Source organism: Urocitellus parryii, chromosome 4, assembly GCF_045843805.1.
Source record: "Urocitellus parryii isolate mUroPar1 chromosome 4, mUroPar1.hap1, whole genome shotgun sequence".
NCBI classification, from domain to species: Eukaryota; Metazoa; Chordata; class Mammalia; order Rodentia; family Sciuridae; genus Urocitellus; species Urocitellus parryii.
In genome coordinates this window covers 209,892,208-209,919,265 of record NC_135534.1, presented here as the reverse complement: position 1 = coordinate 209,919,265, position 27,058 = coordinate 209,892,208, and the positions used below count along the sequence as shown (strand labels likewise).

The 27,058-nt window shown below is 57.7% G+C and overlaps 2 protein-coding genes across 8 annotated transcripts in view; one reads left to right on the top strand and one right to left on the bottom strand.

Moving 5' to 3' along the window:
- The window catches only part of Camsap1 (calmodulin regulated spectrin associated protein 1), a 58,403-nt gene extending 44,404 nt beyond the window's left edge, over positions 1–13,999 (top strand). Inside the window, exons 9-18 of one of the 3 annotated variants that reach the window (XM_026395591.2) lie at positions 636–727; positions 1,207–1,291; positions 2,134–4,549; positions 5,522–5,658; positions 6,169–6,377; positions 6,507–6,609; positions 8,070–8,185; positions 8,687–8,805; positions 12,275–12,569; positions 13,494–13,999. In XM_026395591.2, the coding sequence (XP_026251376.2) occupies positions 636–727; positions 1,207–1,291; positions 2,134–4,549; positions 5,522–5,658; positions 6,169–6,377; positions 6,507–6,609; positions 8,070–8,185; positions 8,687–8,805; positions 12,275–12,569; positions 13,494–13,513 (3,592 nt within the window). In that variant the 3' untranslated portion in view covers positions 13,514–13,999. Of the gene's footprint in view, positions 1–635; positions 728–1,206; positions 1,292–2,133; positions 4,550–5,521; positions 5,659–6,168; positions 6,378–6,506; positions 6,610–8,069; positions 8,186–8,686; positions 8,806–12,274 lie in introns of all 3 variants that reach the window. The other 2 variants (XM_077797175.1, XM_077797174.1) reach the window with 2 other exon arrangements.
- Positions 14,000–20,400: 6,401 nt separating this feature from the next.
- Positions 20,401–27,058, bottom strand: part of Kcnt1 (potassium sodium-activated channel subfamily T member 1) — a 56,621-nt gene continuing 49,963 nt past the window's right edge. For 3 of the 5 annotated variants that reach the window (XM_026395481.2, XM_026395479.2, XM_026395480.2), the window contains 7 exons: positions 26,790–26,873; positions 26,530–26,655; positions 26,211–26,231; positions 25,187–25,511; positions 23,776–23,838; positions 20,642–20,726; positions 20,401–20,521 (listed from right to left, as the gene is read on the bottom strand). In XM_026395481.2, the coding sequence (XP_026251266.1) occupies positions 20,401–20,521; positions 20,642–20,726; positions 23,776–23,838; positions 25,187–25,511; positions 26,211–26,231; positions 26,530–26,655; positions 26,790–26,873 (825 nt within the window). The remainder of the gene's footprint in view (positions 20,522–20,641; positions 20,727–23,775; positions 23,839–25,186; positions 25,512–26,210; positions 26,232–26,529; positions 26,656–26,789; positions 26,874–27,058) is intronic. The other 2 variants (XM_077798045.1, XM_026395482.2) reach the window with 2 other exon arrangements.

Below are 27,058 nucleotides of genomic sequence, written 5' to 3'. Positions count from 1 at the left end.
CGGGGCTCTTCAGGGGCACACCTCACAGCACAGCTGTACACACACTTCTCGCTGCCCCTCGCCTTTCTGAACTGTAAGGCAGAAGTGGAGTGCTGCGGGCAGCTCTGGAGCTCCTGGTGGACATGGCTCTCACGTCCTCAGCCACCAGGACTGGACAGCACCCCTGCTTCTCTGGGTGGGGAATCCCATCCCGTTCAGGTCACTCAGAGCCACCTGAGTTAGAGTTGGCTGGATATGGTGCAGTCATCTTTGTGGTCTTTCACTGAACCAAGAATGTGCAGTTTTGAAAGTCATCTTTTTCAGGCAATTGCTTTTTCTCTTTTTTGCTTGTCTCAAAAGATCACCTGGCTGTGTGCTTGAGTGTTGCTGGGGGCTTGGGAACTGGCTGTGTTACACACTGTAACCAGAAGTACCACATCCCTGTCTGTAGCTGTGGATTTTTATCTCAAGTTTGAAGTTCTTGGTATTCTTTCTTGGTTCAATTTTATAGAAATTAATTTTTGCCAGAGAACTTTTAAGTTGTTCACTCCTTAACATGAATTCATAATGGTCTGTTATTTTATGTGCATTTGATTTGGAACTTGAAGTTTGATTAACTAGTGATTTTTTTTTTCTCAAATTCTTTTTCCATTTAGTGGGAAAGGAACTTCTGCCTTTAGCCCCTCCCATCCTTTATTGCCACTGAGGCAGAAGCAGCAGAAAGCAGTGCAGGCAGAGGACAGCCCTGGTGAGAGCACAGTCCCCTCCACAGCCCCTTCGTCACCTCTTCTTGCTACTGTTGAGTAAAATAATGTTCCTCGAAACTGAATCATCTAATTCTGGTGTAGTAATTTTAGTTAATGTTGGCAGAACAAGTTTTAATTTGTATTGATATGTCTTAGAATTTATCATCCTATAGTTACAGTGCCAATAATCTAATAAATCCCATGTGGCACCCACTGAATTGGTGTGCTATGCCTAAGCAGGAGCTATTGACAGTCACCCAGTGTTGTCTTTGTCTGTGCTTTGGGCTGGTTGCTCCTCAGTCATACATGACTCATCAGTGGGACTGTTGAAAGTGCCACTGTTCGATGGTCTGCTTGCTTGAGCAGCTCTGGCCTGTGAGTTAGGTGTCATTTCCTGGAGAAGTGGCAGCTGATTGAAAGAACTTCCACTGGTGCACAGTTAGTCACTGATGCTGAACTTGCTTGTTTCCTCCGAACGCAGACCAGCGACATCGATCTAACTCTTTAACCCGAGTCGATGGCCAGCCACGAGGTACGGCAGTAGCGTGGCCAGAAAAAAAAGCCAGGTGAATCACTTTGAAATGATACATTTCTATTTGGGGTGTTTATGGGACTGAAGCTGCAGTTCTCCAAATGCTTCCAGGCCCCTGAAGGGCCTCCAGGACTCTTGCAGAGAGCTCACAGGCCCAGTCATCTCCATAGTGGTGCCAGGTGCTGACCGCCCTTTTTGTCTTGTTCTCTCATGGGGTGCATGTGGATGTTCCCGGTGGCCATGTAACGTGGTGCAATGACAGTCAGGTGTGAGGGTCCTTCCAGCCAGCATAAAGGCTCATAGGATCAAATCATGTCACTGATAACAGGGAGTTTTCGTGTCATAAGCTTGTGATAGGCTTGTCATAGTCACAGTAGTGACTGCTCATCAGCATTTGGAGCATACTGGAGTTTTAATTTCTACTATGATGAACAGAGTCATATTGACAAGTATAATAAAAGCTCTTAGGAGTCTTCAGTAATTTTTTTTTTTTTTTTTAGAGAGAGTGAGAAAGGAGAGAGAGAGAGAATTTTTAATATTTATTTTTTAGTTCTCGGCGGACACAACATCTTTGTTGGTATGTGGTGCTGAGGATCGAACCCGGGCCGCACGCATGCCAGGCGAGCGCGCTACCGCTGAGCCATATCTCCAGCCCCAGTAATTTTTAATGATTATTAAAGGGGTCTGGGACCAAAAGTTTTCAGAATCACTAAGCTACAGTTGTTTCTGGTTCTCCTTTCTCCGGGGAGGGGTTTACTTAGGTGCCCTATACTTGAGGTTTGTATTCTTTTCATAACTAGAGTTCTGCCCCAGACTGTCACATGGTCTCGGGGGTATGTGATGGCATGTCCAATGGGCTTCTCCTCTGCGTTTCAGGCCAGTGTCCCAGCCAACACCCTTTGCTCTCCACCATGCTGCGAGCTGTGACGTGGACCTTGGCTCTGGTGACAGCGTCAGCCTGGCACGCTCTATCAGCAAGGACAGCTTGGCATCCAGCATTGTTCATCTGACCCCACAGAACCAGCCCTGCCCCACAGCTGGGAGGACCAATGGGAGGAGCCTCCTGAGCAATGTTAGTATTGAGGATGAGGATGAGGAGCTGGTGGCCATCATCAGGACAGATGTGTCTCCCCACTGTGTGGACCCGCAAGGCCCCAGGGCCTCGCCGCGGCCCCCAGGCCTGATAGCAGGTGCCAGGTCTCCCCAGAGGCAGGTGGATGCCCTAGAGAATAAGCCTGACAGCTTTTTCTTGGAGCCCCTGCTGCCAGCAGTGCTGAGGCCGGCAAAAGAGAAGCAGACCACCACCAAGGAGGATGAGCGAGGGGAAGGGAGACCTCGGAGCATTGTGCCCAGGAGGCCCAGTGAGGGCCCTCAACCTGCTGCCCGGAAGAAGGCGACCGGCCGTCGTGACTTGAATAGCACTTTCACCCCAATTCCGTGCTCAGAGCTTGCTGCTAGCACTGACCCTGCAGAGCGGGGACTGCGGTCTGCAGAAGCTACAGAAGTGCATGGGGGCCCTCTGGCCATTGGCGGATTGGATCCGTTGTCTCAGGGACAGTCTGCCGATGGCTTTTTCCTTCACCTAGGTAGGGCTGATGGAGACACAGAGGGGAGGTTATGTGTTGGCCCAAGAAGCCCCGGCACCCCTGATGAGGAGCCCTGGGCTGTCCTGAGGCCAGATTCTGACTCTGATATGGGAGACCTAGAGGAAGTGGAACAGGATTTCATTGGCGAGGACCCTGCCGTGGTGATTGCCAGGTATGCTGGTGAAGAGGAGTCAGCCAAGTTGCAGGAGGACATGAAGGTGAAGGAGCATGAGGACAAAGATGATGCTAGTGGCCGCTCGAGCCCATGTCTGAGCACTGCCTCTCAGCTCAGCAGCGTGTCCATGGCCAGTGGAAGCGTGAAGATGACCAGCTTTGCTGAGAGGAAGCTCCAGAGACTCAACAGCTGTGAAACCAAGTCCAGTACCAGCAGCTCCCAGAAGACCACACCAGATGCATCAGAAAGCTGCCCAGCTCCTCTGACGACGTGGAGGCAGAAGAGAGAGCAGAGCCCAGGCAGGCACAGCCGGGACCCTGCCAGCCTCCTGGCGTCTGAACTGGTGCAGCTGCACATGCAGCTGGAGGAGAAGCGCAGGGCCATAGAGACCCAGAAGAAGAGGATGGAGGCCCTGTCTGCGCGGCAGCGCCTGAAGCTGGGCAAGGCCGCCTTCCTGCACGTGGTGAAGAAGGGGAAGGCTGATGGTGCCCCTCAGCCACTGAGGCCAGAGCATTTTGCAAAGGAGTACGCTCAGCACAATGGCGAGGACTTTGACAGTGGCATTTCTAAGTCAGAAGCCTTCCTTGCCAAGGAAGAGCAGAGGGAAGATCTTAGTGAGTCTCAGGACATAGACAGAGAAAGCCTGGCTTTTGTCCAGCTTCATAAGCCCAAAGACCTGACGGCTGTGCATGACGGGGAGAAGGGCAGAGTGCTTTCTGCTGCTCTCCTGGAGGACAGCATTGGCGAGGTGGGAGACCTGAGTGAATGCGACCTTTCCATCGAGAAGCTGAACGAGACCATCAGCACGCTGCAACAGGCCATTCTGAAGATCTCCCAGCAGCAGGAGCAGCTCCTCATGAAGTCCCCCACGGTACCAACGCCAGGCCCTAAAAATAACTCTCAGGACCAAAAAGTAAAGACCTCAATCCACTTCGTTGAGCCGCTTTCTCCGACTGGGGTGTCTGGTCACCGCAAACCCCCACGTCTGGGCCAGAGCCGGAGCTCCCGTTCAGGAAGACCAGCTGAGCTGAAGGTTCCAAAGGATAGGCAGCAGGGCTCGTCTCGGAGCAAGACCCCAACACCCAGCGTGGAGACCCTCCCACATCTGCGACCTTTCCCCTCTGGTGATCACCCACGGACACCTCCTGACCCGAGTGTGGACAGTGCTGTAGCCCCTGGTAGCAACCCTCCTGAGAAGTGTCTCTTGGACAGTTACAGGCTTCATGATGAAAGCAACCAGCGGACATTAGCTCTGTCCTCCTGCAAAGAGGCAAATGTTCTGTCAGAACAGATGAACTTCACAGAAGCCGTGGACATGAGCGGGAAAGAGGCAGGGCTGCGCTCCTCCGACCCCGCAGGGAGCGACCATGTTCCTGCGGAAGAGCCACTGAAGAGCAAGGCCAGCCTCATCGAGGTGGACCTGTCCCACCTACAGGCCCCCGATGAGGACGGAGAGGGGGCTGGCCACACGGGCTCTGTGGACCTCCTCAGCGACAGTGACCAGAAGCCTGGGCTTGGCTTCTTCTTTAAGGTGAGTTGGTGGCCCTTGGGCTGTGTTGCAAGAATCAAGGCTCCAGGCAGGTGCATCAAGAGCCCTGGGGGGAGCTTGGTGGGCTCCGTGGGCTCATGGCTCTGGAAACAACCACGGAGACGCTCGCAGATGAGCAGGGCTGCATGCAGAGACTTTCTGTGAACCTGATTTGACTCTCGTGTATCACAAAGTATGTTTTTTCAGCTGTTTTTAACAGTTGGAGAAATGGTTGGCAGCTGCAGGCGGGGTTGTCCACCCTGGCTGGGCAGCACCTGGGCAGCAGAGAGGCTCTGCAGCATGCCCATTACCTCCATCTGCTCTGCAGCATCTTCCCAGGGGTGAGGAGAGACACGCTGGGGCTACTTTTCCTGAGACCAGACAGTGCAGTCCTCGGGCAGCACCAGACACACACTTTATTTGGTGTTTGTGCTTTTAAAATGAAAATAGTTAATTTGGGTGTTAGCTCAGTTTGGAAATTTACTAATAGTGTTCAAGGCTGGCTGTACAAGGCGTTTGGAAAGGTGGCCAATTGTGACTTCCTGTTGAACAGCATTTTTTTTTTTTAATTGTGTCAGTAATCTATAAAGGACATTTATTTCTTAGTTCAAAAGTAAAAGTTTTAGGGCAGCTTTAAAATTTTCTAAGTGTATATTAAAATCTGCTGGGTTGCCAGGTGTGGCTCACGCCTATAATCCCAGGGGCTCGGGAGGCTAAGACAGGAGGATTACAGGTTCAAGGCCAGCCTCGGCAACTCATTGAGGCCCTTAGTAAGTTAGTGAAAACCTATCTCAAAATTAAAAAAAAAAACAAATGCTGCAGGATGTGGGGGCCTTGGGATGTGGCTCAGTGGTAGAGCACCTCCAGGTTAAATCTCCGGTATAAAATAAAAAACTATGTGTTGAGGTGCGCCTGGGCCAGGCAGTTCCGGGTGTTTCCTGTACTGTCACTGACCACTAGACGACGCCTGTGCAGGACGAACAGAAAGCAGAAGATGAACTTGCCAAGAAGCGGGCGGCCTTCCTCTTGAAACAGCAGCGCAAGGCCGAGGAGGCTCGCATGCGGAAACAGCAGCTGGAGGCGGAGGTGGAGCTCAAGCGGGATGAAGCCCGGTAACCTCCTCTCCTGGTGCCCCCTCCGTGCCTGGCAGGGCAGCCTGGGTCCCGTGAGCCAGAGGGATGATCAGGGCTGGCAAGCCCCAGTCTTAGTAGTGCCCTGCAGCCGCCTCGCTGCTCTCTGTGCTGTCCCTGCTCAAGGCACTGGCCCTGCTGCAGGTCTGTGAGGGACTGTGCCAGGCTCTCCCCCGGATGGTCTTCAGTCGTATCACAGCCCCATAGCTGTGTGCTCATCCCATTTTAATGTCGAGGCCACTAGCATGTGGTGCAGCAAATAAGTTGCCTGTGGCCCAGCGCTCTGGAGGGGCTGCGGTTTCACACCAGAGGCTTGGTCCAGGGCCCACCTTTTGACCACTGTGCCCCCGTGGAAACTGGCTTTCTCAGCTCCAGGGGCCCTAGAGATGCCCAGCCACAGAGCCTGGGTCCCCTGTGTGGGAGGCAGGTCCAGGAGGGGCGTGGTTTGGGACCCCGTCACTCAGTGCTGTGGGGAACCACCTTGGCTCTCAGGCGTAAAGCTGAGGAGGACCGCATCCGGAAGGAGGAGGAGAAGGCACGGCGAGAGCTCATTAAGCAGGAGTACTTGCGGAGGAAGCAGCAGCAAATCCTAGAGGAGCAAGGGCTCGGCAAACCCAGGTCGAAGCCAAAAAAGCCGCGCCCAAAGTCCGTGCACCGGGAAGAGTCTTGCAGTGACTCTGGGACCAAGTGCTCCTCCACCCGTAAGTAGCCCCTGCCGTCTGCCACCTGCAACTGTGCTTGGCTTGGAGCGCATCCATCAGTGTGGAGGCAGCCAGGCATCCCCAGCCTGTGGTCGCTCCTGCACATTGCCCTGTGCTTCGTCTCTGCAGCGGATAACCTGAGCCAGACTCATTCCGGCTCCAGCCTGTCCTTGGCCTCTGCAGCGACCACGGAGCCCGAGAGCATTCACTCGGGGGGCACACCTTCGCAGCGGTAAGGAGCTGGGAGAGTGGAGCTTCTGGGTGGAAAATGGGTGAGAGTGGCTTTGTCGCTTTGATCTGGTAGAATTCCAAGTTCACCACAGAGTGGCTGTGGTGGAGGAGCCACGCCTGCCTGGCACAGCTGTCTGCTCTGTGACTCAGCGTTGGCCTGCCTTGTCCCTAGCCCACGTGTGTGTCCACGTTCTCCAGTCTTCCAGGAGTGAGCCGGGGCGGCACCCTGTGTCTCGGCAAGCTTGACTGGTTGCCAGGACCGGATGTCTTTCTGCCACGTGTAGTTGTCAAGCCAGCACTTACCTGACCCACGGGCTGCATCCAGTTGTCATCAGTGGGCCCAGCCTGCCTCTGTGCCAATGCCATCGCTCTTCAGTGTCCTTTAACCTGGGACAGTTCCTTCACCTTTTCTGGCCATGATGTTCTGAGACTCTGAGCAGTTATGCTCCCATCTGCTTCCCGTGGCAGATGGGTCACGAGCGCCCACTCTGGGATGGAACAGCTCATGTGAGGCCTTCCTCCAGCAGCAGGCCGGGCGGGTCCTGATCCCGTCAGTTTACTTGGATCATTAAAGTGGTGTCAGCTGTTTTCCCACTGGCTGTTAACATCTCCCCTTTGTGATTAGAGGGATTGTCCAGGCAACATGGGGCCCACCTAGACATCGCTGAACGTGTCTGCCCAGCCTTGGAGCCTCCCTCGCTCCCTCCCATGTGGTGCTGCTTCCTGTAGAGCCAGGGCCCTCCCTCCTCTCCTGGCACCCCCTCCGTGCCTGGCAGGGCAGCCTGGGTCCCGTGAGCCACAGGGGTGACCTGTGGTGTTCCTGTGTTCATATGTGTGCCTGCTGTGTCTCCTGGCTTTGTGGAGGGTTCCTCTGATGGGCCCCAGGTCCTGCCTGGAAGTTTCTTCTGATGGTCAGCTGCCCAGCTAGACTCCACCCCAGCCCTGTCTGGTACCCTTTGGAGAGCAGGAGCCTCATGTCTCAGAGCTCTGTCCAGCTCTGGCCTTGGCACCTGCCATGTTTGGTCGGGACACTTCTGCAAGCATAGCTCAGATCTACCAGGAAGCAGAGTCACTGACACAGGGCTTTCAGACTGGGCCCAGTGGGCTTCCTTCCTGGGTTGCATCCCTGGCTGACAGCAGTACAGAGGGCCTGCTCCAGCAGCAGCCCTTGCACCCTGCTTCAGTGGACAGCAGCCCCAGGCTAAGCGTGAAGGCGCACTTCCTCCTGCAGAGTGGCCACCCCAAGTATTTGCTGTGTCTCTTTGCCCGAGCGCGTGTGGGGTGGCAGTGTGCTTACCCACCCCCACCTTCCCCAGAAGTCCGCTGCTACAGGGTGCCCATACCCTGACGATGCGGATGGCAGTGTGGGCTGACAGGTGCAGTGGCCATGTGCTGGGTGTGGGTGGGAGGAGGGAGGCCGAAGCTCTGCTGGCCTCACCCTGTGTGCTTTTCTGCCTGCAGAGTGGAGTCCTTGGAAGCCTTGCCCATTCTGAGCCGCAACCCAAGCAGGAGCACAGACCGGGACTGGGAAACGGCGTCGGCAGCTTCCTCCCTGGCCTCAGTGGCCGAGTACACAGGTGATGGTCACATACCTTGAGGTCACTGTGCATGCAACCACATGCTTTGGCTTGGCATTCTATAGAATACCAGTCTTCCTGTTACTGAGTAACAGCTGTGTGGCTCTCGGTGTCTTTGAAGTGTACCGTGGACTAGGGAAGCCCCTGGCCCAGCTCCCGTGGCCTGCCCTGCAGTGGCACAGTGCTGGCTCCAGCCGCCTTCAGAGTGGTGCTCAGGGCAAGTACCACACAGCCTGGCACCTGGGGCCTCAGGCCTTCAAATTACCTCCTGAGCTTGTCATTTTTATAGTAACGAACCCAAAGTTAGAAAGTGCATAGGTATTAATCATTTTAACCTTTCATCTACCATTTCAAACTCACAAATGGGACTTTTCAAATCGATTTGAAGCAGTCCTCACTGCCCGTTTTCTGGAATGTGTGCATGTCCACCATGCTGCTGCTCTTTTCCATCTGTTTGTGCCTCAGAATTTCAATTTTGCAAATCTTGGTCTGGTTTCTTAGGTCCCAAGCTCTTCAAGGAGCCCAGTAGCAAGTCCAACAAGCCCATCATCCACAACGCCATCTCCCACTGCTGTCTGGCCGGGAAGGTGAACGAGCCTCACAAGAACTCCATATTGGAGGTAAACGCCAGCCGCACGGTGGCTGTGAGCTGTTTGTGGGTTATGGGGCAGCCAGGGAGGGCGGGCATGTAGCTTTGTGAGCCCAGGTTGTGGTCAGGACCCTGAGAACTAGAGAGTTGGTTCCGGTAAAGTGCTGGTCACTGTTGCCATGTTGACACACCTCCTAGAGTCTGCAGCTAGAGTGGGTCTGGCTTTGGTTCTTTTATTATTTATTTTTTGGTTCTAGGTATTGAGCCCAAGGATACTCTACCACTTGTGCTACTCCTCTCATCCTTTTTTATTTTGAGATGGGGTCTAAGTTGCTGAGAGTTTCACTGAGTTACTGAGGCTGGCCTCAAATTTGTAATCCTTCTGCCTCAGCCTCCTGAGTATGGCTTCCATCATCTCATAGGAGGTGATGGTGGCCTTCCCAAGTGGAAGTAGAGGTCTAGTTAGGATGTGGCTGGTGCTTCGCAGTGGGGAGCTTTCCGTTGGGGTGGAGGAAGCGGGAGGTGTGCTAGGATGGGCCGGCCCTGCCCAGTGCTGTTCTTGGCTCAGGCTGCACCCTGAGCAGTGGCAGCAGTGGCCTGTGAGACAGGTGCATCAGGTGAGGTGCTGCCTGAGGAGGGGTCCTGTGGTGACTCTGGCCACACTGCCTATTCTGCAGCAAACACCGTCACAGGCCATGTGTGGGCAAATGGCTGTGCCTGGTCCCCACCAGGCTGATTGACAAAGCCAGGGCAGTCCCAGGTGGCTTGAGGGCTGTAGGTCAGAAACTGATAAGGACTTGAGGAAAAATAAGAAGCAGGCCGCCTCAGGGTGGGGTGCTGGGAGTTCCCGGGTCAGCCGCAGTGCCTGGTGGTTGAGAGAGAGGCCCTAGGTCTTGGCTGAGAGCCTGGGGCCCAGGAAGGTGGGTGCTGCCTTGACTGGGCTGACTGGAAGGCCTCCCTGCGTCCAGCTGTGTGCCCAGTGGGTGTTTGGGAACAGACCCCTGAAGCTCAGGGTGAGCTCCGCATGGCTCCTCAGACGGCGGGAGTGGAATTCCAGGAAGACGTGGGTACCAAGAACCCCTGCCCCGCACCTCAGGCGCATTTGTGACGGTTGTTGGTGACTGACCTTGTGGAACAAGGGCTTCCGAAAGAAGCCTTTGCAAGCTGCCCGCCCGCCCTCAGAACTAGGCGCTTCAGTAGCAAGAGGGGGTGTGGGTTGGTGAGCCCAAGAGGGAGGCTCCTTTCTTAATAGCAGATCATCTGGGCTGGCGCATGCCACTCCCTGCCCCTTCAAGCCTTTCTCGTGGGAGTGGAGACAAGCGGCCTGTGACCGAGGCATTTCTCCCTGAGCCTGTTTCCATGCAAAAGAGGCACTCCAAATTCAGAGATGCTCCAGTAGGGTACTGGTGCCTCAGCTCCCGTCGCAGCCTGGGGTGGGGGAAGACACGGACAGGGTCCCAGCCTCCGAGTACAGCTGGTGTGCCAGGCCTGCCTGCCCAGGGCACGTGGGACACCCACCTCCTTGAAGCACAAGTGTAGTGCCTGAGGGTTGTGTGTCCGGCAGGGCAGAGAGCTTCTGTCCAGGCTGGACATAAGGCGCCCCCTCTGCCTTGATCACAACAGAGCCTCAGACTCCAGAAGGGAGGCAGAGCCAGCATGAAGACCTACAGCTTAGGATTGGAAGCCCCCTCCAGCCAGTGTCAGGAGCCGCTGAGGGCTGCTGTGGGGTCTCGCTGCACTGCACAGGGCCACAGTCCCCCTCCCGGCCTGCCTTTTGGCATCCAACTCTGTTCCTGTTGAAACTCAGAGGTTGTGCAGTTGAAATCAGTTATTGTACATAGATTTAGATTTTGCTTTTTCCAAGAACATTCTAAGAACGTTTGTGAATTTATTTAGTAAACATGTTATATGTTGACTGAGACCCCATAGATTTGGAAAATACATTTCCTAAAGCAAAATAGGTAGATATAATAACAAGTCAGTGAAGCGTTGCTTCACATGTTCACGCGTATGCAGAGCAGGAATCTCAGCTCCTCTTCTCTCAAGCTGTTGCACCCGCACATGTCATGTGACGTTGGGCAGCCACCACTGTAACACACAGGAGCGAGTGGGCAGCAGGTGTGCCAGGGAGCTGCCAGGAGGGCTCAGAGGCCCTGGGCCACGCCTTGGGAGCTGCTGAACAGTAGGCATGCTCGTGGCTCAGCAGGAAGAGGTCCTGTTTCAAAGGTTGTCAAGCCCTGACCGCTTGTCTGAACTCAGAAGGCCCCTGCGGTCTGTTGCGTTTGCCTTGGGATCTTTTTCTCAGTCACAGCTTCACTGAGATGCAGTTGGTGTGCACAGGGTGTGTAATCCACCTTTTAAAGTGTGTCCTCCACTGGGTGCAGCGACCACACCTGTGACCTCAGCAGCTCGGGAGGCCAAGGCCGGAGGATTGCAAGTTTGAGGTCAGCCCTGGCATTGTAGCAAGATTCTGTCTCAAAATGAGGAATGTTTAAACAGGGCACTGGTGTGGCCTGGTGGTAGAGACTGGCTCAAGGCCAGGCTCCTGCCCAGTGCAGTGAAGTATGATCCAGTGGTTTTTACTCATAGGCCAGCACAGCCGCTGATTGGCGCCCTGTCTCACAGTTTGCCTGTTCTGGAAAACTTCGGGTCTAGCTGCTTTCCCCTTGCACACTTTGGGGTGGTAGTTCATTCTTATTTAGTTATTTTTTACAGTACTGAGAATTGAACCCAGGGCCTCATGTGTGCCAGGCAAGTGCTCTGCCACTGAGCCACATCCCCATCCCTTTTTGTTTTTCATCTTGACACCAGGCCTCACTAAGTTGCCCAGGCTGGCCTTGACCTTGCTGCCCTCCTGCCTTGGCCCCCCGGGTCCCTGTGTCCAGCAGCGCGTGGGTTTGAGGTGTGCCGGTACTGTGGGCTGTTCAGAACAGTATTTCTTTCCATGACTGAGAAACACTGCATCTGTAGGGGGACCACGTTTGTCTGTCGGCGTTGCAGGTTTATGTGGCTTCTGCCTCTGCTCTGGTGGACAGTGCGTGTGGACGTTTGCACACGGCTCTCTACATGGGCCTGTTCTTGTTCCTCTTGTGTGTAACGGGGTGGAGCACTGTCCGAGGGTGGCCTCTTCCACAGTGGCTTTGCCATGCTGTTCCTCCCAGCAGCAAGAGTGCCCTGCACGCCCCCTACCTCTTGCCCAGCCATCCTCCGTGCAAGGTGACACACTGGGTTTGGAGGGCGTTTCCCTCTGGCCGCACTGCCAAGGTCATCTGGGCTGGTCGTCCCTCTATCCTGGGAGCCCTTCTCCTTGCTCACTGGACTTCCTCAGTGGGGTCTCCACTGGGTGGACAAGTATGACTCCACACAGGCAGCCTGGCCCCGGGTGAGGCCTCCTGGCCCCGGGTGTGGCCTGGCTGGGCTGCCCTCGCAGGGCTGAAGGCCGCCTGGGCATGGCGCTGCAGCCAGCCGTGCTCAGTGCCTCTCCTTTCCTCTCACGGCAGGAGCTGGAGAAGTGTGATGCCAACCACTATATCATTCTGTTCCGTGACGCCGGCTGCCAATTCAGGGCACTGTACTGCTACTACCCCGACACCGAGGAGATCTGCAAGCTCACCGGCACGGGGCCCAGGAGCATCACCAAGAAGATGATCGACAAGCTATACAAATACAGCTCGGACCGCAAACAGTTCAACCTGATCCCAGCCAAGACCATGTCCGTCAGCGTGGACGCACTTACCATCCATAACCACTTGTGGCAGCCCAAGCGGCCCGCAGTGCCAAAGAAGAACCAGACTCGTAAGTGACCCCAGTGAAGCCCGGGGTCTGAGGACGTGCCGACGGGATCCATAGTTACTGTTCCGTCTACTGGGTTACGAAGCGTGCAGAGACACTGACCTTTTTTCAGAGGTGTTTAGACCACAACAGGAAGCTCTCTCTTGCCTCCTTGCACGCACAGGGCATGCCGGGAGGGCAGAGGGGGGCGTACGTGCCCTGTTTTCAGTGGCAGCTGCTGTGGTCCCTACTGACCAACGCTGCCCTCAGATGGGGACATCGTGCGGCGAGGTCTCCAGTGTGCGTCCCCCTCGCTTGCCCCTCCACACGCTGCCTGCTGCCCTCCAGTTGGCCAGCGCAGGCGTGCTCTGCAGTCAGGTGTGTGAATGTCTTCCTGAGAGGAGCTCGTGTGGAGTCTTTATTTGAGAAGTTGTCTATTTATTGATTGTTCTACTGCCAACCTCTACATCCAGTCCTGAGATGTCTGAACAAGTCCTTGTTCCTTGCTGCTCAGAGAAGCTTACTGAGGTTCCCAGTCCACTAAAGGCACTGAAAGCAGCAGGCAGTCTCTGCGGCACCCCTTTACAGGCGTGGAGATGGCGACTGCGACAGGCGGCCGTGCGGATGGCCGGGTACTGCTGGCTGGTGTTGGCCTGCTGTGAGGTGGTGCTGGGCCAGCAGGGGCTGTGCCAGTGACGCTGGGTAGGGGCTGGTGGTCTGTTCACTTAATAAAAGCAGATTTTGGTACAGGTAGCGCATCTGTCCCTCTGAGCGGGTCTCTCCTGAGATACTGCACAGGGCCGAGACTTTCTTTGTGGTGGTGTGACGTCTGTACCTGCCGTCGCGCTCTGGCTTGAGGAGTAGCATGCTCTGCAGGGTGTACAGGCAGGTGAGGGTGGTAACTTTGTCTTGTTGCCTATTTAAAAGCAATTATGTGGTTATTTGCAGTTATTCCAGAACTCAAGTAAAGTGGAGTGGCTTTGGGTTCTTTCCACATGGGTCCCAGTGGCGGCTGATGCTTCTCCAGAGCAGACGTTCCTGGGGAGCAGGTGCATCCCAGCCCCAGCCACGGCTTGTGCCACGCGGCAGAGACACCTGTGTGACGGACCAGCTGCCGGAAGATCCTGGAGCCACTTACGTTAGTTTTGCACATATTTTCTTGGGAGTGTTACTTGAATCTATCTTGAACTGCAGAAAAAAATTGACGATAATAGAAGACGTTAGAGACAGGTATAACTGTCACACAGTGTTAGGTAGAAAGGTGACGGAGCCATGTGCAGAGAAAGGAGGGGACATGGTACGGGACAGGAGAGGGAAGCCCAGGCCTCCTTCAGTTTCCTCATCCTTTGAAGAAGAACATGGCCTGTTCCGACTGTGTAAATATCGTGCCGGGCCCTGCGCTGCTGTGGAGTGACCGCAGCCCGTGCCGAGATTAAAGTCTGGACGTCTGTCAACATGCTTCTGCACGTGTGCTCTGTTTCCCACTATCCCCTTGGTTCATGTTGCTCCTTGTATTGGAAAGAGCCCTGGAATGTCATGAAGAGTGAGCCGTATGCACCCCCGCCCCAACCCCGTCCCGGTACAGGGTGGGCATTGGCTTCCCCTGGCCTCCTGCGGAGATCCTGGGTGAACTGGCTTCCTGGAGGTGCTCCACCACGCACAGAGCGTCCTGTCTGCGGGCTGGCCCCGCTACCGCGTCTAACGTCTCTGGATGCCAGGGCTCAGGCCTCGTTGCTCAGGGGGCGGGGTGGGTCCTTGGTACGCAGCCTCTGCGTTGTTGGGGGAGCTTCAGGCCCAAGGCGTGCCCAGTGGGTGATGCCAGGCCTTTCTGGCAGGGTGGTGATGCACCCCTTGAGTTAGACCCAGCGGGGCTCCTGTCAGGCCTGTGCTTCCTGAGTGCCTGCGGTGCCTCAGTGCCACGTGCAGGTCACCAAGAGTGTGTCCGTGTTTCAGCCTGCAGCCTAGTGGCGTGCTGGCACTTGGTGGTGACAGAAGCCTGGGGACAGAGAGGCTGGAGTCTAGACAGAAGGAGCTTGACGAGGCCCATTGTCCACAGACCACATGGAAACGCCTGGGCGAGGGTGCGAGGGTGTGCAGGCACATGTAGGAGTGTGTGTGTGGGCATGGGGTGTGTGCGCATGTGTGAGGGCATGTGTGCATGTCTGTGGGCATGGGGTGTGTGCATGGGTGTATATACAGAGATGTATGCGCATATGAGGGTGTGTGTGTGAGGACATGTGCACGTGTGTGTGCATGTGTGTGTGCCACAGACAGACCATCTCCCTTGTGTCCTCTGAGCCATTTCTGAGCGTGTTGCTGCCATGCAGCCTCAACAAATTTCAGGCCCAACCTGAGTTCTGCACTCAGGTGGCTTTGAGAAGGGGAAGAGTACAAAAAGTCCTTCAAGATCCGACTTTCATTCCCTGAAGTGCTAGCTTGAGGGAATTGAGGGAAAGAATTCAGTAACACTGAAACACAGCTTTCTGTTCAATTCTGCTGTGTGTCCTTCACAGGCTGGCTTTTATCTACCCTGTGAAGATAGATAATGTGGTCCTGCCGCTGGCCGGGAAGCACAGGGTGACTCCACGCTGGCCTTGCCTGCCTTCTCCAGGACTCGGAGGAGCCCTGCCCTGGCTGAGAAGATGGCTGCAGGACAGGTGGGGTGTTGGCATCAGACAGAGCTGTTTGAGGGGTCTCCACACTCTGCCTCCCAGTGCTGTGGCATTATTGGGGACTTCAGAGGGCAGAAGCCACCCTGATAAGACTCAGGCTCCCTGAAGGACCTTAGTGCATAAGCAATAGGTCCCTCCTGTGCCTCCCAGGATCATGACCTGGGAAGGCAGGTTTGGGTTGTAGAAACAGTGTCCTAATTGCTCTGCCACCTGGAAGAGGGACAGTCTCTGTAAACAGGGACCTTTGTGAACATCTCAGGCTCTTCTGTCCTTTAGAAAGAGCAGGTTGAATTCCAGAGTGTCTCCTCAGTTGAGAGGGGGTATTTTGCCAAAGTCGTGTGTGCTGGGCTAATAGCAGAGAGATGTCACACAGTGGAGGGTCTGAACTCCCTGGTGGCAGGCGCAGGCCATAATCTGCAAAGGGGGAGGTGGAGGGTTTCTGCCGTGAAAGTCTGGATTGCCTCTGGAGCAGAACAGGCAGTAGTAAGCCACACTGCCCATGAGCATGGAACTCACCCCACCCTTCCCCGTGGGACCGCCTTTTCCCTAGTGAAGGTGGCCTGAGCTGGAGCTGGCTGCTTCTCTCAGAAGCCACAGGTTGGGCACAGCATCATAGCCTATAATCCCAGCTGCTCTAGAGCCTAAGGCAGGAGGATTGCAAATGTGAAGCCAGCCTGGTAACTTAGCCAGACCTTGTCTCAAAATTTAAAAAATGGGCTGGGGATGTCACTTGGTGGTAGAGCACCTCTGGGTTCAATCCTCAGTAGCAAAAACCAAACCGAAACATAGAGTAGGGGGAGGAGGGGCAGATCTGTCCAGAAGTAGTGGGTGGTTCGTGACCTCTGGGACAGGGACTGGGCCTCTCCCAGAGACAAGTTCTGTCTTCCAGTCCTACATGGGCTCGCTTCCATTGGGGTCAGAGGTGGACCAGACAGAGTGCTGCAGGTGGAAGTCTGTCAGGGCCACACTTGGGCTCTTCTGGGGAACTGGATCTCCTGGGTTCACAGCAACAGCCTGGTCCCACTGTCCCTGTGGCTGGCTGGCTGGCCGGCTGGCTGGGCGTCAAGTCTGGGGCAGGTCCACGGTGAGGAGAAAGGACTGTTTCTCAGGGTTAAGGAAGGTATTTGCCTGGTGACAAGACGATATGTGACCTGAGCACCTTAGCTGTGGTAACCATGCTGTCTGGGCCCCTGCAGGTGTGTGCTCGGGCTCCCTGGGAGACCATCGTGGATGCCGCCCGTCAGCAGGTCTGGGGATGTGGACCTGGCTGCTGACCAGGCGATGCACACTGGTAATCTGCTGTCCTGCCCTAGAGAGGCACACCAGGACGAGGCGCACCTCGACGAGGCGCACCTCCAGGGGCCTATCTGGTGCGAGCACCTGGGAAACACGAGCGAGGGCTCAGGGTGAATCTGTGTGTTCACTTAGGAAGATGAATCTGGAAGCCAAAGCCTGCGCCCTTCCCTCCCTCAGGCTGCACCTGGCCTGTCCCTGAGTACTCAGCTGGCACTTCACAGCACAAAGCTTGCCTGGGGGCGTCACAGCCCCCAGCCCACGTCTCCCAGCCTTGAGTCTGAGGAGCTGCTGCCAGTCACTGCCACCCTGTGGGTTCTGGAGTTCTGCTGTCAGAGATGTTGAAGTGTGGAGGGTGGGGGTGCAGCTCAAACCCCGGGAAGCACCTTGCCACCCGAGAGGCAGCAGGAGGGTGGTTGCCTGCCTGGGCTTGGCAGGGTGGCTCCAGACTCAGCCGTGGAAGCCCCAGCTCCTGAGTAGTGGCAGCGTGTTGGGGAGCTTTGCTGCAGGCAGAGCTGGTGACTGAAGGTTGAAGTCCCTGCCCTGGGGTGTGCCAGGGCCCCTAAGACCCGAGAGCCCCAAGGTTCCTATAGATGTTGCAGGACATGAGGGTGGGTGTGCCCAGTACCGACCCATCTGAGGTTTCAAGTTCAGGCTGCCTCTGAGGCCTGGGACCCATAGGAGCTGGTTGGTGCCCCAGTCCCTTCCCTCAGGGCTCCAGACCCCCTAGAGCAAGGTGAGTGGCTCCCCCTGGGCCTCAGGCTGCAGCCTCCGTCCAGCTGTTGCCCCGGGCCAGCCCCTCCTCTGTGGCCTGGCCAGTTCATCAGGAGGCATCAGTTGGTCAGGTTTTTCAGAAGATGCTAAAACTCTTCCTGGAAGACATGACCATCCGCTGCTCCAAGGGCACGTCTAAAATCCCTGACCGAACTTGGTGCTTTCAGACAGGAGAAAGCCCCTGAGGTCATGGGAAGGACCAGGGCAGGGCTAAGGTGAGGGCACAGAGTCAGGCAGAGGTGGCCTGGAGGCTCCTGAGGCCTATGCCCGCTGCTATTTGTCGTGCCTGCCTGGCGTGAGAGGCTGGGACAAACTGAGTGGGGCTGGGCAAGGGTACCCCAGCCCGTTAGCTTTGGGGTTTGCTTTCTGTCCACTGTGGTCTATCACTGGGACACTGTGCACGTTCACTGGCTGATTGGTGTCACCGGACCAGTGGCCATCCACCCATTTTCTGTTGCTTGTCCTTGTTTGTGGTCCCTGCCTTGCCCTCCTTTGCTCTCCGGCTCTACCGAGCCTCCCACTGTATGCATCCTTTCCTCACAGGCCCACCTGGGTCTGCAGCGCTCCTGCCCCCCTCGGCCCTGCCGTTCCCATCACCCACCCCCAGGTGGCAGCACTCAGCTGTGAGCCAAGTTTCCTGCTAGGTCAACCAGAAATAAGGAAAATAAAGGTCCTCTCCATAATTTTGTTTCAAATTTTATGCTGCAAAGCCTTTAAATTCTAGCTCATTCTGGGCAGCGGCAGCTGCTGATGTCAGTCTGGATCCCCCACTTAGCAGAATGGGTGTCTTTGGAGGGGTTCATCAGGGTTAGGACCCTGAAGTACCAGTGGTCAGTGAGGACGGAGGAGTAGGACTGACCTCCTTGGTGCCAGGACTACACAAGCCAGGAGTGTTGGCAAATGGACCCAGGACAATCAGAGATGTACCCACGTGTCCCCAGGCCTGGAGACAGATGGAGGTCGAGACAAAGTGCAGGAAGTTCTGGGTGTGCAGGCAGCTTTTATTGGTCTAGGAGCATCTCACAGTACACAGACCCTCCTGACCCCAGTGCTGGCCGGGTCCACAGCAGCCTCTGAACCTGGGCAGGGTGGAGCAGCCCTGGTCAAGGGCCCAGTGTCCTCAGTGGCTAGTAGAGGCTCATGGATTGCCCATCTCCTTGAATGTCTGGGGCTAGACCCAGAGTGACAGCCCTCCCTCCTGCTGTGAGATGCTTGTCACAGGATAAGTCCCAGGTACCCACTCTTTGCAGCACAAGGAGCTGTAGCCCCACCTAGTAGAAGCCAAGGTGGCTCTCCCACCCCTTGGCCCAGCAGCCGAATAGGTGACAGCAGGAAGCTGGGCCATGGCAGCAGGATAGGGGCTGGGGACACTGAGTATACATGGAGGTGGGCTCAGACCCCTTGCTGTCCACTGCGGCACCCCAGGAGCTGCTGACAGATCTAGTACAGCAGGGCTGAGCTCTGGCCACCTAGCCAACGTCAACCACCTGCCCTCCATCAAGCCCCAAGACTTTCCTGCTCCTGAGTCTGCACAGTCCCTCCCTGCCCACCTGCATCCTCTGTCCTTGTCAGCACCTCACCAGGCACTTTCTGAGCAGGCAGCCCCTGGTGGTCCAGTGCGCAGGGTGGGGAGGCTGAGCCCCAGGTGTGTGGCACTCTGCCAGCCAGGCCTCCCACGCAGTTTTCTGTAGTCCCTGAGCTGCCTGCCCACCTCTGGGGAGCCATCTGTCCTGATGCTGGGGGGGGAGCTGTGCCTAGGCCCTTCCCCTTTATCTCAACCTCTGCAGTACATGGGCTCAGCTCTGGCCCCCAGTGGACGGGGTCCCCCAGCAGCTATTGGTCTCAGATTAGCTGTGTCCACCCCACAAGCCTGGGGTGCTCAGAGTCACTCCAGAGGCATTCTGGGATATAGGGGTGAGGCTGATGGACAGCTCACCAGGAAGCCTCCAGGACACTGGGGCTTCTACCAGCCAAACTTCCCATCTGTCCCAACCTAGCATTATGTAAGGGCATGCTGGCCAGGCTGGGGGACAGGCTTGCCTGTGAAGTCGGGGGTGGGGACCACAGCAGACATTTCTGACCCTTGTAACTAGCCCCAGGTGTCCTCCAGACCCAGACTCAGAGCCTGGAGCCTGGGGCAGGCTACCTGGTGACATGCTGCCTACAGAGTGTATCCATGTAAGCAGTGAGGTCTAGCAGCAGGGACGGGGGCTGCCCAGATCTCTGCCCGAGGATTCCCTGGAGACCCTGGGGACAGCAGCCAGCAGCCCAGGGCTAATTGTGCTTCTCAGGTTGGGTGTTTAGAAACAAGACTTTGCTTTGAAATGTAAAATGGTCCATAGAGACACACTGTCACAGTGTCCCCAAATGCCATGGCTGGAAAAACTCAGTGTAAAAATAGGAACTGGTGTCTTCTGACTTTCAGTTACTGGCAGTAGGTACCCCCACCTGCCAGATCTGCCAGCAAGGGCCCCCACAGCCTGGGGGCTGCACACCCCTGGCTCAGCCTCCAAGACTCTCCTCTTTGTTTGCCCTCCTGGGGATAGCTCAGAATAGCAAATGGCAGAGAGCACCCCCGGGTTGCCCTTTATGAGGGCTGTGCCTCAGAGCCTTGCCGAAGTCAGGAGGGCACGCCGAATGTTCAGCACCGGCAGGGCTGTGTGGGACTCCCCCGCTCCAGGGTCCAGACACGAACTCCTCCCCACCCGATGCACCCCAGTCCCTCCAGCAATGCCTGAACATGGCCATGTAGAGCAGTGGGACCCAGGTGGTGTCCAGTCCCTCTGTCCCCTACTGGCCACCTGCCCTTCTCCTTGACCAGGCCCCGGTCACGAGTTGCGGTACATCTGTATAAGTCATGGACAGTACAGTTTTGTAAAAATAGATTAAAAACGTTTCCCGCTAGCCTCTAGGGTGCCTGATATGGTTCCGCGCCTGGCCCTGGGGTGAGGAGTTCTTTCTGGGGTCAAGTCCTGGAAGCCACCCTGAATGAAGTATAGCCTCCCTGGGCCAGGCCAGTAACGGTATCTGTGCTGCTCCCTCCTGAGTCCTTCCTTTGGACCCCAGGCAGAGCACAAGGTCCAAAGGATGCCCTGGTGTGGGTTCCTCAAGGTGGCTCAGAGCTGGGTCTCGTCTCGAGTCTCTGGGTTGCAGGAGGACAGCTTGTTGCTACAGCTGCTCTTCCGGCTCTGGGAGCTGCTGGCCACGTGGGCCAGAGGGTCAGAGCGAATGAGATACCTGTGAAGCATAGAGGGAGGACCCTGAGGTGCAGGACAGCCCATTGGAGTGCTCAGGTCCTACCCGCCCCACATACCCAAGAGGTCCCTGGCTGCCTGGGGAGGAGCAGGTCGCACTCACACAATGTCGTTGGGCTCCAGCCTCGTGTCAGGCGGGGGGTTGATGAGGACGTAGGAGAGGGTGTTCTGCTGATCATTCATCTCATCTGCAAAGGACAGCCAGGTGGCGTCACTGCCCTCTCCCCACCCTGGCTCTGCAGGGCTTGAAGGAGCCAGGGAGCTGAGCATCTTCTCAGCCGGGGCCAGTCCCCCTGGCACTGCTGGGCATTGGTCTCCAGCCCCTCCCTGCACTAAGCAGGGGTCAGCTAGCTGAGCAGCCAGCATCGGGTGGCATCACAGCAATGCAGGGCCCTGAGCAGAGGCTCCAAGCGCATCTGCCACCTGCACAGACCACACACCTGGCATCTGTGCCTGATCATTCCCACGTGTGCACCTGTACGCACCTACTGTAGCTGCACGTGCCTGGACACGCCTGCACATACACACCTGCACACCCCTTGGTGTACCCCATGGGACCATGCCCACCCCTGCACACAGACGTATACAGCACGTGCCTGACACACCTTCATACCCACCCACACCTGTACACACTTCACCCAACTCTCCCACCCTCCTTGAAGTGCCCTACAGATGCCACTGTCCCTGGGGACCCGGCAGGACCTCTCCCACTGGGGCTGTGCCATGCCCACACCAAAACCAGCATGATTTGCAGCTCACAGGGAAGCTGTGATTCCAGGAGCACCCGGTCATCTCACAGGTGTCTTGCACCAGGTCAGCAGGTGCCCTCGCCAAATACAGCGACAGATGGCCATTAAAGGCAGTGGCCCTGAATTCACTGGCTTCAGTTTACCCATCTGATGATGTTGGAAGGCACCCTGTGGCCTCCAAGGACAGAGGACAGTGACCTGGGACAGGGCACCTCTATCCAAGGCGCTTTCATTTCCTTCCTCTGCACCATCCCCTCCCCTAAAAAGGGACAGGGTTCTGCAAAGCTGGGGGAGCTGCTGTGAGCAGCAGGGGTGTTTGGGCGGGGGGCATGTCTGCTTGGAGCCTGCGGCCTCAGAGCCACAGCAGGCACTGGGGTCAGAGCCTCCCCAGCTGGGCACGAGCGGGTGAGCAGGAGGGTGCAGGCTGGAGTCAGCTGGTGGGCAGCCTCAGCCAGGAGGCCAGCCATATAAGCCACACCCAGAGCCGTGTCGGCAGGAAGGATGGCCTGGTCACCCTGCACCAGCACAACGTGGGGCCATCTGTCCCAGGAGCACAGCTATTTCTGCCCTTTTCCCAAAACCCATGGTTGGGTCCCCTTGGCCCTGGTTGGAGGTGCTGCCCTGACTGCTGTGGCTTGTGCTCAAGGCTGAGGGGAGGCGTGGTCTCCTGTGACCATGTGCACAGCCATAGCTCTGAGGTAAGACAAGCACAGGGACAAGCTGTGTGGGCAATGGGTGGCAGAGGTGGCTCTTACGGACCCTGTACTTAGACCACAGTCACTGGCAGGGCACCATGTTGTGACGTATGCCCAATTGTGACACTGGAATCAAGGGGCCACCAGTGCATTCATCCTGTAGGCCTCTGTGCCCAGCAGCTGCACCTTCAAGGGTGAGCCCCTGGGCCCTCCCTCTGTGAGCTTGGGCCCCTGGGCCCACTTTAGAGAGTGTTTCTGAAACTAGCAAAGCTCACGGAAGGCCAAGTCAGGCCTGGCTCAGTACTTCTTGGCGGAGGTGGGTTATGCCAGGCTCCAGGCTGGACAGAGGGGTCCGGCTGGACAGAGGGGTCCGGCTGGACAGAGGGGCCCGGCTGGCCTGAGTTCTTATTAGTTTTGTGGGAGGCAGGGAACAGGCACAGGTGTGGCTGGGTGAGGTAGGGGCCTTTGCTTCCAGCTTCCTCAGGAACAGCCAGGCACCCCAGGCCGCCTTCCATGTCAGGTCACCAAGGTGGCTCTACCTCCTTCCTCCTGTCTCCCCCAGCATGGGCGTCCACACACTCCTGCCCTCACTCCCCATGCCAGCCTGAGCTTATCCCCACCCTAGCCTCTGAATTGGGGGTTGCTTTTCTGCCTCCTTCCAAGGGAGGCTGTGGAGAGTGGGTAAGGTGAGGCTTGCTCCCTCATCTGTTCGCTGAGTGGCCTGGGGTGGATGCCCACCCTGCTGGCCAGGCTAACAGGGCCACCTTGCCCTCAACAGGAGACTCCCCTGGTTTTCCCCTCCAGCGCCCCAGCATCATCACCCTGACCAGCACGCAGGTGGTGACACACCAACACCACAGTGGGCCTGTGACCGTGGGCAGGTCTGGGGCTGCCTGAGCCCATGCCCGCCACCTGGCCCAGGAGCCACAGCCACAGGCAGTTAGTGGTGTGGCCTGGGTCTGGGCTCACGGGGCCTGGCAGAGGCCACTCTTGCATGGATGCTGGTGCGAGGCTGTGGGTAAGGGAAAGCACCGCCAGCCGCCTTGCAGACAGGCCCTGTGTGGAGGGGGGCACCAGGGCAGGCCCGGAGGCTGCCAGATGGAGGGGTCCAGCAAGGTTACGGCGGGGACTCTGCCCTGAGCACTGAGCCCTCAGGGCCGGTGCAGGGCTGTGGGGAGTGGGGTGGCCCTCCGCACTGGAGGACCCAGACAAGAACTGAGGTGATCAACTTTGTCCCAACTAGGGGGGGAATTTCTCTCTTGGGGTCCCAGTAGGGGATGGAAGCCAGCTGTCCCCCTGGCTCGGGCGGTACACACGCTCACTCTCCTGCAGCTCAGAGCAGAGCAGCTCCAAAGCCCCCTGTGTACTGGGGCATTTTTCAGCCCAGGCTTCACCTAGCCTCTGTCCAGGGGGCTCAGGACCTTGGCTCAGGGGCCTCTGACATCTCATGGAACCAGCCAAAGAAGCCACCATGGCTGGGATGACCTTCCTGCCCAGTCAGGGCAAAGGCAATTGGCAGAGCTCATCCTACAGGGCAGGCCAGGGTGGAAGTCCTGGGGTGGTCCCTGAGAGCCAGGCAGGCCCAGTCCTCCTGGCCTTGAGTGGCACAGACCCACAGCTTCACCCGACCCACGAGGATGAAAGGTCCAACTGCAAGCTTGTGAGGCCCTGCCCGATATGGAGGAGCCTGGGGCCCTCTCTCATCTTTCCTGACCTCTGCCTGGCCTGGCCAGGGCAACAAAGGGTTGGCATGTCCCCTGTGTGGTGGTCAGTGTTCACTAGAGCAGAATTACCTTGCAAATATCCCAGGTTTACCCGATTCATGACATCACTGGCTGTTAGATTTGCTACGTCCTCTATAGAACACAGGGGAAAGGCACAGACAGAAACGGAGGGGAGGGGGAGAGAGAGAGAGAGAGAGGTCAGCAAGCAGTGGTGTGGCGGGCAGCACTGCAGGCAGCTGCACACAGGGGCCATCCACAGGGGGATGTGGTGGTCAGCACTGGCCACCTTGAAAGCGAGTTGATTGCCAAAAGGAAGCCAGCCCTTCTGTGCCAAGCTCTGGTGGGTGGGCAGGAGTATGTAGAGACCAAGGGGGACACAGGGCAGGCACCAGCTCTGGGGTTGGCCAGGCCAGGGCAGCCTGGAATTTCCACCTGCCAGTGCTTGGATGGGCCATGAGCATTGACCCCTCCATGCTCCTGGTGGTCAGACCCCCAGAGGCAGTCACAGCAGGGACAGTGCATCCAGGGACGCCCTCCAGTGTCCAAAGGCTGGCCTCGGTCTCCTCGGACTCACCCCCATGGAGTAGCTGGCAGTTGAGGCAGCTCAGTGTGCCCAGGGGTGCACAGCCAGCACCTGACCCAGCCCCAGTGGCCCTGGGCAGCCCTTCCACTGGGGGGGGGCAGTGGGGCAGAGGAAGTAGATGGGCCTGGGCAACAGATGGGTCCCCGATGGAGCCTGACGGAGGCTGCAGCAGCAGGAGAGGGGGCAGCAGTGCAGCTGGAGCTGGGTCTCAGCTCCCAGGAAGAGAGGGTGCTCATGGTCAAAGTCACCAGTGTCACCCCCAAACATGGCATAGAGTAAGGGGGGTTAGCTGTGGGAACCTGCTCAGAGATGGATGCCTAGGGGTGACCTGAAGCAGCAGAAATGGCTGGCCACACCCTGGGAAGGACAGTGGGGCAGGTGGAAGGTACCCTGGATGGGCTGTTCAGTGTCTCCCTGAAGACCACATGCCCACGCCTCCTGCACGGAGACGGGCTTGGGGCTGGGCAGCGCGAGTTGCCCTGTGGTCTCTCTGCCTTGTTTCTTTTCCCCATGAGAATGGTCCCTGTGTTCCTGCTGCCCAGTAAGACTGGACTTAGTGTGCTGTCTGTCCCTAAAGGAGACTCTGGGGAGATCACCTGCCCCACCCTCCCCACCTCACAGCCTCCTCCTCCAGGCTACAGGCAGCCGAGTCCAGTCTCCTATTAATGGACAAACAGAGGCCCCCAGCCACTCAGTTCTTGGGGGATCCTCTACCCTCCCCACACCAGGAGAGCCCTGGCCACTGCATTCCCTGCTCTCCACTGAGCAGGGCTCTCATGGCCACAATGGAGCTGGAGCTAGCCCTGCAGTGAGGGACACGCAGAATGGCCAGGAAGGTAGCTGGACGGATGGATGGACAGGAGGGTGCCACCACCCAACTCTGCCCGGCGCCCTTACCATAGCCAGTGGTGGGCAGCCCCAGGTGCTTCATGCGGTTCTTGACCAGCTCGGAGAGCTCCTGGCGCTCAGAGCGCCGGTAGAGGCTGAGCCGCTGCTGGTTGACCCACTCGGTGGCCGCGGGTACCTTCCCTGTGTGCTTGGTGCCCCTGCGGCTCAGCTTCCGGGCCCACTGTAGGCTCTTGCGCCGCAGAAGCGGGTGCTCGGCAGGATCGCCACTGCTCGTGTGGCAGCCGTGGCCACTACCAGGACCGGCCCGTGTGCCCCAGGGCCCCTTGACCTCCCGTGTGTCTTCACGGTCCTCCACGTTCACTGAGACCTGGGACTGGGGGTGGACAGCAGGTGTGGGCTGGGGCAGGGGCCAGAGTGGAGCCGCAGGGAAGGGAGGATGGGCCCAGGCGGGGTGCCCCAGGTCTGCTCCAGGGATGGGGCTCTGGCCCTGCCCCCAGCCTGCGGTGGCCGAGCCGACCGCCTTAGCCTCTCTGGCCCGCGTTTCTGTGGGTCTGCCTGCTCCCTCTAAGCCCAGCATGTCCTGGCTGTTCACCAAGGGATGGTGGCTCCTCTGTGCCTCAGTTTCCCCAGGGTCCCTCTCTGCCACATCCTTGAGCAGTCAGCGAGGGCAGCAGGGAGTGTGGCTGGATCAGTGTGTGAGTGGGGTGCTATGGGAGCCCTACCAGGCAGCAACTGAAAGGCCAGGGGGCCTGGGGATACGGGGGTCAGGCCAGACCTTGGGGAGACCCACTGTGGTGGGGGTGCAGCACGTGCTGATGGTGATTGCCGCTCTGGGAGCTGGCACTGGACCATTGGGCTGGAGCAAGGGGTGCATCCAATGTCCCGACCCATGGGCCACTCCCTCCAGCCTGCTCCCCAGGAGGAAGGGTGACTGCCAAGAGCCCCTGAGCACAGGCTCCAGCCCCACTCCCCACCATGCATTTCCCAAAGCCCCAAACCAGTGGGTCCAATAGGACCCTCTCCATGAAGCAGAGGGTTTTGAGGGTCAGCAGCACAACCAAGAGGCACTCACCTGGGCTCTGAGGTCATGGGGCTGCAAAGGAAACCAAGGGCCGGCTGGAGCCTCGGGTGCACCTGCCCCCCCCCATAGTGTGACTCAGCCCCTCCCTGTCTGCACAGAAAGTGCTCAGTCAGGGCGGCCCACAGGGCTGCCTGCCTGTCCTGCGGCTCTCGGAGGCTCCCCCGAGCTCCTGCTCCCACTCAGGCAGCCATGCTGCCTCGAAAGAGCGACTACATAGGCAGAGGCCACCACACCCCAGGCCCCCAGAACCAGAGATGGGACTGGGAGTCTCAGGGTCGGGGGAGGCGGGCAGGGGGGTGGCTGCGTGCACCTCGGAGGTGAAGACATGACACTCGGTCCTGTAGATGCCGATGGGGATCTCTGCGCTGGAGGAGCAGAGCTTCTGGAAGAGGCGGCCGTAGGTGCGGATCCACAGGTCGTCCTCTGTGATCTTCATCTGCAACATGCCGGGAGTCCCAAGCTGGGGCGGGACACGGGTGGTGCCCAGAGCCCCTTGCTGCGGGGCCCACGGGGCAGGGCCTACCACCTGCTCCCAGGTGGCACGGCAGCCCGGCCTGGCCCGGGACTTACAGCGCAGAGGTAGCCGGAGCCTGGGGTGGTGTCGAGGCCCAGCAGCAGCCTGGTGATGCTGATCATGTAGTCTTTCACGAAGGACTGTGAACCGAGCTGTGGTGAGGCAGGCGCCCGGCACAGGCCTGTGGCGCCCGGCCTCCGTGCACCTGCAGGGGCCACCTCCTGGGGCCCGCAGAGAAGGCCGCCCCCAGGTTTGGTAACCCACGTGGCCAAACACGCTAAGTTGGAACAGGATCAGAACCCACAGTGGAGCCCAGGGCAGCCCC